This window comes from Limulus polyphemus, unplaced genomic scaffold, assembly GCF_000517525.1.
Source record: "Limulus polyphemus unplaced genomic scaffold, Limulus_polyphemus-2.1.2 Scaffold671, whole genome shotgun sequence".
Taxonomy (NCBI): Eukaryota; Metazoa; Arthropoda; class Merostomata; order Xiphosura; family Limulidae; genus Limulus; species Limulus polyphemus.
In genome coordinates, this window is record NW_013666281.1 from 274,336 (window position 1) to 286,443 (window position 12,108).

Genomic DNA, 12,108 nt, shown 5'->3' on the forward strand with positions numbered 1-12,108 from the left:
TTACCTTAAAGACCCTATATGGAATAGGTTTAAGTAAATTATATATATAAAATAAATTTCCCAAGTAGAATGTGGTTGTTACAGAGATCAAACTTCCTTTTCCAACTATATCAATTTCTTCAACAGTTTCACATTTTCTTCAATTCTATCTTAATACGTTTGAGGAATATTACATTTCAACAAGTACACTGTTATCTACCAAGATACGGTAGTGTTTAAATTCGATGAGGAACCCACTTTGAGACTAATAATGGTTGGAGACAGCTTGAATGGGTAATGAAGAAAAACTACCTGATGATGACAAAACGTTGTACATTTGCTGTTATGTTAAACTTATATTAAAGTTTTTCTTCATTACCCATTCAAGCCATCTCTAACCATTATTACTGTAGTGTTTAAAAAGCAATGTGTAATGAAATGGAAAAACATGCTACACTCAGCACGTTTAACCACAAGTTTAATGCTCATTTTACTGAGATATTTAAACAACTGCTTTCATGGAATTTTAATCTAGATTTAAAATAATTCTTGTGTTATCGTGCCATAAACTTCATAAATCTAATACTACTTTTAATTGTGTAATACATAATTTGTTTACACAGTTTATAATACAACTTATGTTTCTTACAATTGCTCTTTCTGTTTTCTCTTTATGAAATTTAAATATTTCAACTCAAACTTAATGGTTAATAATAAATTTCATTAATGAAAACCAAAATAAGTATTTTATTATGTATAAGCAAAATTCTCAATAATTTGAGCTCTGCAAAAATTCATTAGTTCAATGTAACAGTGTGACTGTGATTATTTTTCTAAGAGTCGACTCCATGGTGCTCAACAGTTTCATATTTTCTTCAATTCTATCTTAATACATTTGAGGAATATTACATTTCAACAAGTACACTGTTAAAAAAATGAACTTATGACATTGTCACTACTTTGATTTTAATATATATTTTTCACATAAAAAACATCTTGTATGCTGCCTGTTACACTAGTTTTACATGAAGAGTTCCAGTTAGAAAGTTTTCATACTCCTGGTAGCTTGTCAGAAAGTCTGATGATTTATTTATTACAATTAAGGTCAGGTTTCATTACTGTTGGGAACAGCACAGATGGCCTGTTGTGTAGCTTTGTCTTTGAAAATGAAGAAAAACAAATACACCATAATAAGCCAAACATTTATTTTGTACATTTTGTTTTACTTTGTCAAACTATAATGATGCAGATAAAAAAATCTTAGACTCCAACAAGAAAAGAAGTATCCCATGCTTTAGCATTTACCATTTTTAATATTGTTCTTAAGGACTGTCCAGGACCACACTCAAATGTACGAGGAAATGATGTTGTTGAAGGACGCTCGTATATGATATGCATGATCTGTTCCCATTTTACTGGAGAGCAAAGCTGTTTTGATAAGTTCTTACAAATAATATCCGCATTTCGATAATGCTTTCCATCAACATTAGAGTGAACAGAAATGAGAGGTGGGTTAATTTTACACTGCTTTAGAGCTTCTTTTAACACAAGCTGAGCTGGTTTCATCAAGTTGGTGTGAAAAGCACCACTTACAGCAAGATGTTTTATCCTACGTATTCCAAAATCCTCAGCATTCATTTCAATAAATTTCAAAGCCTAAATAAACAAACGCAAAACTTTAGTTGTTTATGGGTAAATTTCACACTAGAATAAAGAAAGGTTTATTTTTGATTTGTTTTTATTCATTGATTTTACATTATGATAACTTCTACATTTTATTTTAATAATAAAATTTTTCTGAGCCTACCTGCTCAAAACTTGCTATACATTATTCATTACCTTTCTAGTTTAAGTGCAGAAATACATTTATAAAAGCAAACTACAGAATAGTGAGCAGGTGATAGAAGAATGGAAGTTTGTTAATGTTTCTTCTTTTGTAGGAAGGTAATAAAAATTATCCTAGTAATTATAGATCTTTTAGTTTTGTGTCAGTGGTGGGAAAAGTTTTGAAAGTCTGATAAAAGATATCTTGCAAAATCATTTAATAAAGCTTAAATTTTTGTTGGATAGTCAGTGTGGTTTCACTATGGAAAAGCCTTTCCATACTAATCTTTTGACATTCTTTGAAGAAGTTATTACTTATGTAAATGAGGAATCAGGTGTGAATGTGATATGCCTGGGTTTTTAAGAAGGCATTTAATGTGATGCCACATGAGTAGCTTGCTAAAATAGTTATCTCTGTAGGTGTGTGGGGATAGATTGGCTCAATGTATATAAAACTGGCTAGCTGGAAGAAAGCAGAGGTTTGTTATAAATGGAGATCAGTGAAACTGGATTAGTGTCATGAGTGTGGTACCTCAGCTCACTGTTAGGACCTTTTGTTTTTTTTTTTAGTTGCATCAATGATATAGATGAAAAAATGGTCAATAGATTATATAAATTGGGTGTTGCTGGCTTTAAGGAGGATGATACTGGGTTTGGATTATTTGATGTGTTGGATGAATAAATAGCAGCTAGCTTTAAATCTTAATAAATGCAAGGTAATGCATATGGGATATAACAATTTGAAATATGAGTATAATTTTGATGAGAATAACCTTAACAGATCTTCATGTTCTGTTTAGCCAGTCTCTTAAGTCATCCAAGCAATGTACTGTTGCTAGTGGCAAGGCAAATAGTAATTTATATAGTATCTACAAAAATATTGAATACAAGTTTAAAGAGTTTATAATGTCATTGTATTGGTCACTGTTTAAGCCACATGCAGAGTAGTGTGTTCAATTTTGGGCTCCTTATCTTAGAAATGACATTGAATTTTTTGGAAAGGGTTCAGTGGTGGGCTCCAACGATAATAGCTGACATGGAAATGTTGTCATATGGGATAGGTTAAGATATCTGAACTTGATTTTTCTTGAGAAAAAAGAAGAGTTAGAGGGGATCAGATTGAGGTGTTTAAGTTTGTTAAAGCTATTGGTAAGTCATGATGCATCCTCTTTTTTTTTGTATCTAATGGTGAGAATGGTAAAACTAGGAGACACAAATATACATTTTGGGGAAAGAAGGCATCTTCAGCAAAGACAGCTTAATTTTTCTAACAGAGTGGTTGACCTCTGGAATGGGTTGCCTTCGGATGTAGGGGTGCAATTAATATAAAGGAGGTTAAAGGAAATCTTGATAAGTATATGAATGATAATAGCTGGCTGATGGTGTTTGTTTTAGGGTTTAATTTAGCATATAGGACAGCCTAGATGGACAAAAAGGTCCATTGATGTCCTTTTATGTTACATTCACAAATTTTGTGGATAATAAAATTAACAGAACTTTACAGTCTTCGATATACAATTTCAAACTAAAAGTAATTGCTGATAGTTTTTCAGTTTGGCTTGCATTGCATTTCACTGATTTCAATTAAAAAGCTACTAAAATTTTCAAAGTAAACATCTAAAGTACCTTTTGATTGTTTTGAATTATTATCAAGGCTCCTTGATATTTGAAAAGATTTATAAAAATGTTACGTTTAATTAATAAAAATGTGTGTAAACACAAAACTTGCTGTACTGGAAAGCTAAACTTTTAAAGATCATATTTTAATGTATCAAGAGTATTGTTTACCTCCTCATTACCAGCAATGACTTTACAGTGAGGAAATAGAAAATTAGCCACTTTACAAACAGGATCTTGAAGACCTTTTCTTATGCACCATTCTTCGGCTGCATGACATGCAAAGTTGATCTTTGCATCTGGTCTGTAAAACACTGTCATCATTCCACTAGGAGTTAGTTCAGATGCTGCCTGCATAGCTTCTCCTCGAATCTTGACTAATCGAACAGCTTTAATTTTCATAAGTAAGATAAGGTTTGAGTAATAGCATATCTTGATATATTGTGATTTACAACATTTGGTCAGAATAAAGAAATGGCATTTGAACATATTTCAGCTTAGAAATAAACTGTCTTCTGTCAGAAAACTATCATATTGAATAAGTAAAATGTTTTTATTATTTTTAGTAGTTACTCTCAAAAAATAAATTTGAGATATTAAAAAATTTATGATCTTGTAGTATTTATAATATTTCTTAACGTACAAGAATTATGTTAATTTTTGTTTTACATCTTTATTTTCTAAAATTGAAACGTAAGTATGCAACATGGTAGCCTAGCTTTGGATATCAAATATTTCAATATTTGATTTTGTCATGTGATTATTTTGAATTTAGATTTACCTGGAAATATGGCAAGCAATAGAACAAACAATAAATGATTTTTATACTAACTTGCATAAATAAATTATAAAGTCAAAACAATAGTATTTTCATGGTTAACTAAAACAAAATGTCTAAAAACTAATTCATTTATCAAAATAAGTGAACAATACTTTAGGGTAAAACTTAAGTATATATAAAATATTTTCAGCATAACATTAGAGAACCAGAAATTGCTTAGGTATGTTTAATTTGTATAATAACCAAGGTCATAGTAAGAATGACACATCTACCTGTATAAGTAACTAGCTGGAGTACCCTTTCATTGGACAGATGAAATAAAAACTCATTTGTAACAAAGGATAGGAAATTGTGATATTTTTGTTCTTAACATAACAAACATTAAAAGTGCAATAAAAATACAAAAAGGTACAAAGTTGTGCTGATTTGGTAGTTTTTCCAAATTTAGATGGGGGTTCCACCCCCCTTATGACCTTCCTTATGTCATCCTGTATCATTGATTGATCAAGAAATGTAGAAATATATAAGGAACAGATACACACACATACTAACATTTATTTATAAGAAAGATGGAGGGGGTCCAACCCTCATCCCCTTCATGACCTTCCTCATGTCATCCTATATCGAGTTTGGTGCTGATTGATCAAGAAATGCGGAAACGTACAAGGAACAGATATGAAATGACAGATACATATGACCAAGTATTTGTTTTTCTGAAACACTTTGCTTTATATAGTAGATATACTGGAAAATAAAACCATACATTGTACAAGCATCTATGTTTCAGTAGACACTAAAATAAAATACAAAAGCTTCAAATTTAAAACTACTCACCTTCTTCAAATGAAAGTGCTCCAGCAAAAGTCAGTGCTGTAAATTCACCAACACTAAATCCTGCTGTTGCCACACAATTTTCTACAGCCTAAACATTTAAAGCATATATGCATTAACTGAAAGCATTTTTTACATGTTATACATTGTATAACCATAATATACGATTAATTTCAATAAAACTTCCAAACCTGATGTGACATTGAAATGAAGATAGAAGTAAATGAAGCAAAGAAATATTGGTTGTGTCAGTAAGCAAAAAAAACTGAGAGTTGGCCAAGTGTGACGATGTTTGGACTGATTGAACTATTATAGCCAGACTGATAATGTGTGGTGGTGAGGTCTTTTCTTTGTCATGTGAATTGGTTGGTTGTTATACATAAATAAGCATTGCTATAATTGCCTGTAAGTCAGCTTTTCACTCAATGTCAGTTATTCTCAAAATTTTTTGTTTGCAGACATCTGAATTTTTTTTTTATTTTAGCACAACACAATGGGATCTATACACTATCTTGCCTCTTCTTTTCCATAATCTTGCAGAAAAGAAAGCACAATTTGAATGGAGCTTGTGGACCACAAATTTAGAAATGGTACTCTTATGTAAATAAGTTATAAATGTTTCATCAATATCCAATAATTATCCCATGCTGAGTTGTAATATTTTTGTCTGATATCAAGTAAAAGCATGCATACAATAAAGAAAAGATAACTGACACCTGTATAAGCAAGACACTTGAGAATGTACAATTTTAGATTGACTATTGCTTGAAACTCAGTCAGATTATAATAAGTCTTATGAACTATAACTAATCAGAGAATTTGTAAGTGTTGTATTACTGCAACTTTTCTGCTAAGAAAAAACACTGTCAGTCACTGAATGACAACTAATTGTTTTACTGGTCATTACACAAGTGAATGACACTTGTTCACTCTTAAACTTGAATAAACCAATAATCATACATGTTTTTATGGAGAAACAATTGCATGTGGGGAAGAAAATGCTATCTTTAATTAACAATCTGTTCACAGGTTTGGTAAAATTGACTAACTCTATATCTATGAAGCTATACATCATATGTATGAATTATATAAGTGTATCTTCATGAAATTTGGCAAGTTTTTAGTAACATTAGAAGTATGTTAGTCTGAGTGATTTTCATGTTAAGAATAAAAATACTTCTTTTCATCTTACAGTTTTCATATTTCATTTGCATAATTCCAGTGTCTTTTCAATTTTATAGTTTTATTCACATAATCCTTTGTCAGAAGCAATATATCACAGTAAAAGTGATTAGTTAAAATTAACAACACATGTGAGTGTTGTGTGTCACATTCTGTTCAAGCTTGTGAAATTTTAAAGCAGTTTTGAAAATGTTAAACTGAGAATTTCTAATTTTCACATTTTAGTTACTTTGCTAAAAGACATATAGCAATAAATAAAAAATATATACATTAAAACAAGGATTTTTAGCACTCACTGCATACTTGACTCTTTTGATTAAAAATTTTAGATGTTCTTCTGTAAGCCCAGTTGAGTCTCACAAGTTTGAGTGTCCAAAAATAATTAATGAAGCTTTCAAATTTATGTTTTAGAACAGAAAAAAATATCAGTCATTATAACAGAACGTCCCAAAACTATAATTTACCAATCTTTCTAAGTAAGCTATCAATAAGTTAAAAATTCCTTTAATGTTCAGAACAATTCCACTAACTAATGATTTACATCATGAAAACTAAACAGTGACTTGAAAGATGTATGTAAAGAGAATCTACACTTTCTATTGGTTATATACATGTCTATCGGCAAGTAAGGTTGATTAGCAAACAATCATGAATGTCAGAGAGAGAGAGATGGGGTGGGGCTCTCTGGTGGGTTTCACAAATTTATTGATATCAGCAAATCAAGAAAGTAGGAAGCTCAGATTTTAGATTATTGCTTTTAATTATGTGTAGCTTGTGTATACGTACTGTTATAAAAAGACAAATATAGTTAAAACCACATAGGCGATGTAAATATCAAAATTAAATAGGTTGAATAATCACAAAGTTTTTGTATATTTCTATTTAAAGAAGGATGACATTTTGAGCTAGCGCTTTTCATCAGTTCATACAGTTTACTATAGTTTAATACAGTTTAACATAGCTTTCAAATTTATGTTTTAGAACAGAAAAAAATATCAGTCATTATTTCGGAACATCCCAAAATTATAATTTAGCCACCTTTCTAAGTAAGCTATCAATAAATTAGAAATTCCTTTAGTGTTCAGAACAATTCCACTAACTAATGATTTACAAGATTTACATTCAAGGTTGTTTCCCAATCAAAGTTACTTGCTGATAGACATGTGTAAACTGTATGATCTGACAAAGAGCTCTAGCTCAAAATGTCATCCTTCTTTAAATAAAAATTGTTCAACCTTTTATTTAATTTTTTTTTACTTGCTGTTAAATACAGAGTTAACAGGTGTGAGCTTAGTTCTAGGGATAGAGTTTGTGAGGTTTATATAAACACAAATATATTGAGGCAATAATGTTTAACACTGTTCTTCTAGTCAACTTGTTATATAGGATCAGAATTAATGATTAGAAAGCACTGTTTAAACAGTAGGATACCCTTACTGTTTAAAATAATTATCATCTCATTAATGACATGCATGAATAGATTAACGAGATTCCTACTAATCCCATCATCTTGTTAGTGACATGCATGAACAGATTAATGAGATTCCTACTAATCACATCATCTTGTTAGTAACATGCATGAATAGATCAATGAGATTCCTAATAATCCCATCATCTAGTTAGTGACATGCATGAATAGATTAATGAGATTCCTAATAATCCCATCATCTTGTTAGTGACATGCATGAATAGATTAATGAGATTCCTACTAATACCATCATCTTGTTAGTGACATGCATGAATAGATTAATGAGATTCCTACTAATTACATCATCTAGCTAGTGACATGCATGATGGAATTAAGGAGATTTCCTACTACACCTATCTACTACCTAGCAAAACAATTAACTAAAAGCTAATTGAAAAAGGGAACAATTAATGTTTATATATTCTAATCTGGGTAAATATTCCTCAAACTTGTCCTCATTAACATTGAAAAAATTTCTTCGTTTCTAGAAATGCTATAGAAATATTATTCACCACAACAACAATAAGCTTGTTACCAGTAATTAATACACTAATAGTGCCCCTAAGTAAGGTTATTCTGGGCAACATTTCAAATACAACTGCTCTTCTTTATAACTTAATTTCCTTTTTTTTTGGCTTTCCTTAACTTGCCTTCACTATGCATTATTTTCCTGTAATACTAGTGTTTTTTATTGAATTTACCTTTAATTTCTTTATTTATACATTATGGAATAAGGTAATGGTTAGATTTTTACAAAGCTGGTATTTTAACTGTTTGAGGACAAAGGATGCCAACACTATTACAAATGGCTGGTTTTCACCTTGCACATTTTTATAAATTTATTCATTCAACAAAAACATCATTCTGAGCAGTTTTCTCTACTGTGCATCGGTCAAGTAACCTAAATATGACATTAAAAGATAAAGAATATCATGTTATGTACATGTACACACAGCTTACCAAAGGCCTTTCATCTTTTAGTTTTTCCACTGCTGCTAAAGATGTTACAAGAACAGCTGCTTGAGAGTGACGAGTTTTGTCAAGTTCAGATTTTGGACCCTCCAAACACAATTTCAGTAGGTCATAGCCAAGTATTTCACTAGCAAGCTTGAACATTTCTTGCACGTTGGGAAACTTTAGAAGGTTATGTCCCATACCAACAAACTGTGAACCCTGAAACACACATATACATTGTATGTTGTTATACATATAGCTTCATTATTTTGATTCATCAAAGTATTATTTGTAATACTGTACTTTTAATGCACTAGTGTAAGTTTCTCTTTAAATGGGTACAGAATACATAGAATCTGTTTGTAAGCTAATATAATTCAAAAACCAAAATAAAGCAATTTTTTACAAACCAACTGAAGCTTTAATATTTTAGCATATGAAACAAGACATATGCAAACATTAAATATATCTTTTTAGACAATGGTCTCTACAAAATTTCTACACCCCTGTAAAAATCCAAATTCAACTACTGTTTCAATATCTACTGACAGCTGTCTATATCAAGTATCTCCTAAATATTTAATACTACTCTACAAAAAACTTATGCTAAAATACATGTTACTTTTGCTAAAAATTTGAAATTAAACTAATGAATGTTTATGTATATCCAATGTGCAAATAAACTGCATTTATACAATATGTAAGTGGCAAAAATTAGGATGAAGTACTCATTTATTTATTGTTAGATTAAATTTTATCTTAAAAACAACAATTATTTTATATCTATAGTTTTCAATTACCACTGCTGTCAGTAATTTTCTTTTAAAAACTGTTGCACAAGCCAGCCAAACGTGTTTTAGTACTGAGCCTAAGATGGTAACAGGGGGTCATTCTGGAAACCACTGATATAGGGTTATTTTGACAGGTCTTAATGAATGAAGCTCAGTACAACTTTTAAAATGGAAAAGAAACTAAATGTTAAATGACATGATGAAATCTATATGGTGATACCATACTGGGCATTATACCATCCTTCTTATATTTACACTTCATTGCAGAAATGACATTTTTAATTTGAGTATCATGAGAGAAGTCATCTTACAATGCATCTGCTTTAACTTCTATACTGCATTTGTTGTGCTATTAGTTTCACAGAATGTTGAAACTAATGATTTCTTATATATGATTCCAATCTCCCTTTTTGAAGATAACAATACTAATGTGCCCATTTTTTTTTTTATGCTTTGCTGTCAATGCAGTAATCAATCTACAAATTTCTGATAAAGCTGGTATGTCAAATCTATTGGGATAACTACAAATAAGCTCTTCCCTCATCCAACCTGGGCCCACAGTTTAGCTTAATTGCTACACTTAAACCATCAAATTTCACATTCACAACAACTTCTAGAACATTTCAATCATGTTTCATTGCTACATCATTTTACTTTACATTTATAAGTTAATTTCTCTATGTTCGCTCTCATGATCTTGGGTCAGGTCTAGCAACCGAGACCTCAAAAATAGTGCCAAATGTTATCTTTTTGTCTAATTAAAACAGCCCAAACTTTTCAGGAATGACTTTTGGATACACACAGCAATATGCCGGGCTGGCTCATATGGCATGTGTTAAAAGACTATGCAATAATAACAAAGAATGCCTGTGTTTTTTTTAACTAATATAAAAAGGAAAACCATTAATGAACCTACCGTTATGTTTTCTTACTTTTTAAATGAATTTATGTTAATAGAGGAGTTAAAATTACTTCAATGTTTTTATCTACAAATTAGTATACTACACTTTTCAAACAGATAGTGATATTGTTGTATATGCCTACCTGCCCAGGAAATAAAATAATACTGGTTTCCTTTGGATCTACTGTTGGACGTATAGAATGAGAAGCCTGGTCTCTTCGGGGATCAGCCTTTACAGGGTAAACAGGTGAACTCCACTCATCCCTATTATCAGTATCTGACAATGTTGCAGCATTCAATAATAGGTTTTCAACATTCTCTTTTTTACCAATTCACTAAACTTGTATCCAGGATTATTTTTTATATTACCTGAAGACGTGTTGCTTGAGGATTTGTTTGCTTGATTACAAAAAAATGAACACCTGTAATTGCTATCAGCTACTGGTAAGTCTGCTCTCCACACTTGATTACTTTGTATTTTTGAAAAACTCCGATTTCCCTTAAGGTCATTGATTCGTAAATAGTTATTAAAAGTAGACCTGGTACTGGTACACACATGATAGGGAATTTTTATACTACCAGTAGCATTCCAAGCACATGATTGTAAATGCAATGATATATCAACTAAACGGTTACCAGTTAATAGAGACCTTTCAAAAATTCTATTGTTAAAAATATATCTAACTCCGCTCAGAACCGATTTAGCTTTCTTGAAAATCATGTTATATTTTCTCATATCCTAAAAAATCTTACCCTACCACTCACCCTTACTTAAGTTATAATGATTAATATTCAATTTTTAAACTCTAGTGAGGTTAAATATAAAAGTATTGCCTTACAGTTACACTAAGTATGGTATACTGTTTCGCTAAGGATCTTAAACTTTATATTATGCTTATAGTTAATTATTCAAATTCTTCGTCAGTGCCATCAGGTACTTTATTATCCTACACACCTAAAAAATTTCCCATTTTAATTTCCCACTTTTATAAATTGTATGTATAATTATTAAATACATTCACGAACGTTTACTATAATTTATAAAACATATATTTAACTACCAAAACAACTATCATTATCAACCAACATGACTGAATAGATGTCGCTAGCCAGCTAGGAGTCATTTCAATTATTATTATTTTAAAAACTAAAATTGGTCAAACTACAAACATCTCCTGTTATAGTGACAATGATAAAAAAAAAATACAGTTTTACCGTATTTGTAATTAAAAGAACTATAAATTTCAGAATTTAAAGCATATATATAAATGTCAACATCTCGGTTTTTCATTATTCAGGTTAGTTTCGCCAAACACTTTTCAAATAAAACTGTGTAAGAAATTTAGATCAAATCGAATTCTTAAAGTATACCAAATAGCAAAGTACATTTTTTTAGCAACTGAAAATACAATAGCCTTAACATTTGTGATAAACTTCGTGTTATACTGAAGATTGTTTTTATACTTTCCCCTAAGGCCTCGATTAGAATATTGGATGCATTTTATGGTATTTGTGTATAATAAAGGACTTTTGAAAGGGTTCTGAGGAGGACGAACAGCGTGGTTTCAGGGACGAAGGGTAATCTTATGAGGATTGGTTAAGATGACTCATTTTATTTTCTCTTCAGAAAAGAAAGATAAGATGTGATCTTATTGAAGCTAACAAGATTATACTTGGGATCAATTCGATAAAAGATTGATTTCTTTGTAATACATTCTGAAAATAATAGGAAGAGGACTGATGTTTAAAACTTGGAAAATACACTCTGCACTTCAGTTAA

At 30.5% G+C, this 12,108-nt stretch overlaps 1 protein-coding gene across 2 annotated transcripts; it reads right to left on the minus strand.

Moving 5' to 3' along the window:
* Positions 1–1,169: 1,169 nt before the first annotated feature.
* On the minus strand, positions 1,170–11,419 carry LOC106459868 (probable malonyl-CoA-acyl carrier protein transacylase, mitochondrial). 2 transcript variants are annotated; one of them, XM_022386427.1, is made up of 5 exons: positions 10,472–11,419; positions 8,643–8,855; positions 5,036–5,123; positions 3,592–3,797; positions 1,170–1,635 (listed from the first exon to the last, which is right to left on the minus strand). In XM_022386427.1, exons 2-5 carry the CDS (start codon positions 8,835–8,837, stop codon positions 1,240–1,242), a joined length of 885 nt encoding a protein of 294 aa, XP_022242135.1. In that variant the 5' UTR covers positions 8,838–8,855; positions 10,472–11,419; the 3' UTR covers positions 1,170–1,239. The 2 variants fall into 2 exon arrangements, with proteins under 2 accessions (XP_022242135.1, XP_013774994.1); XM_013919540.2 differs by having other exon boundaries at positions 3,592–3,809; positions 10,472–11,416.
* Positions 11,420–12,108: the final 689 nt, after the last annotated feature.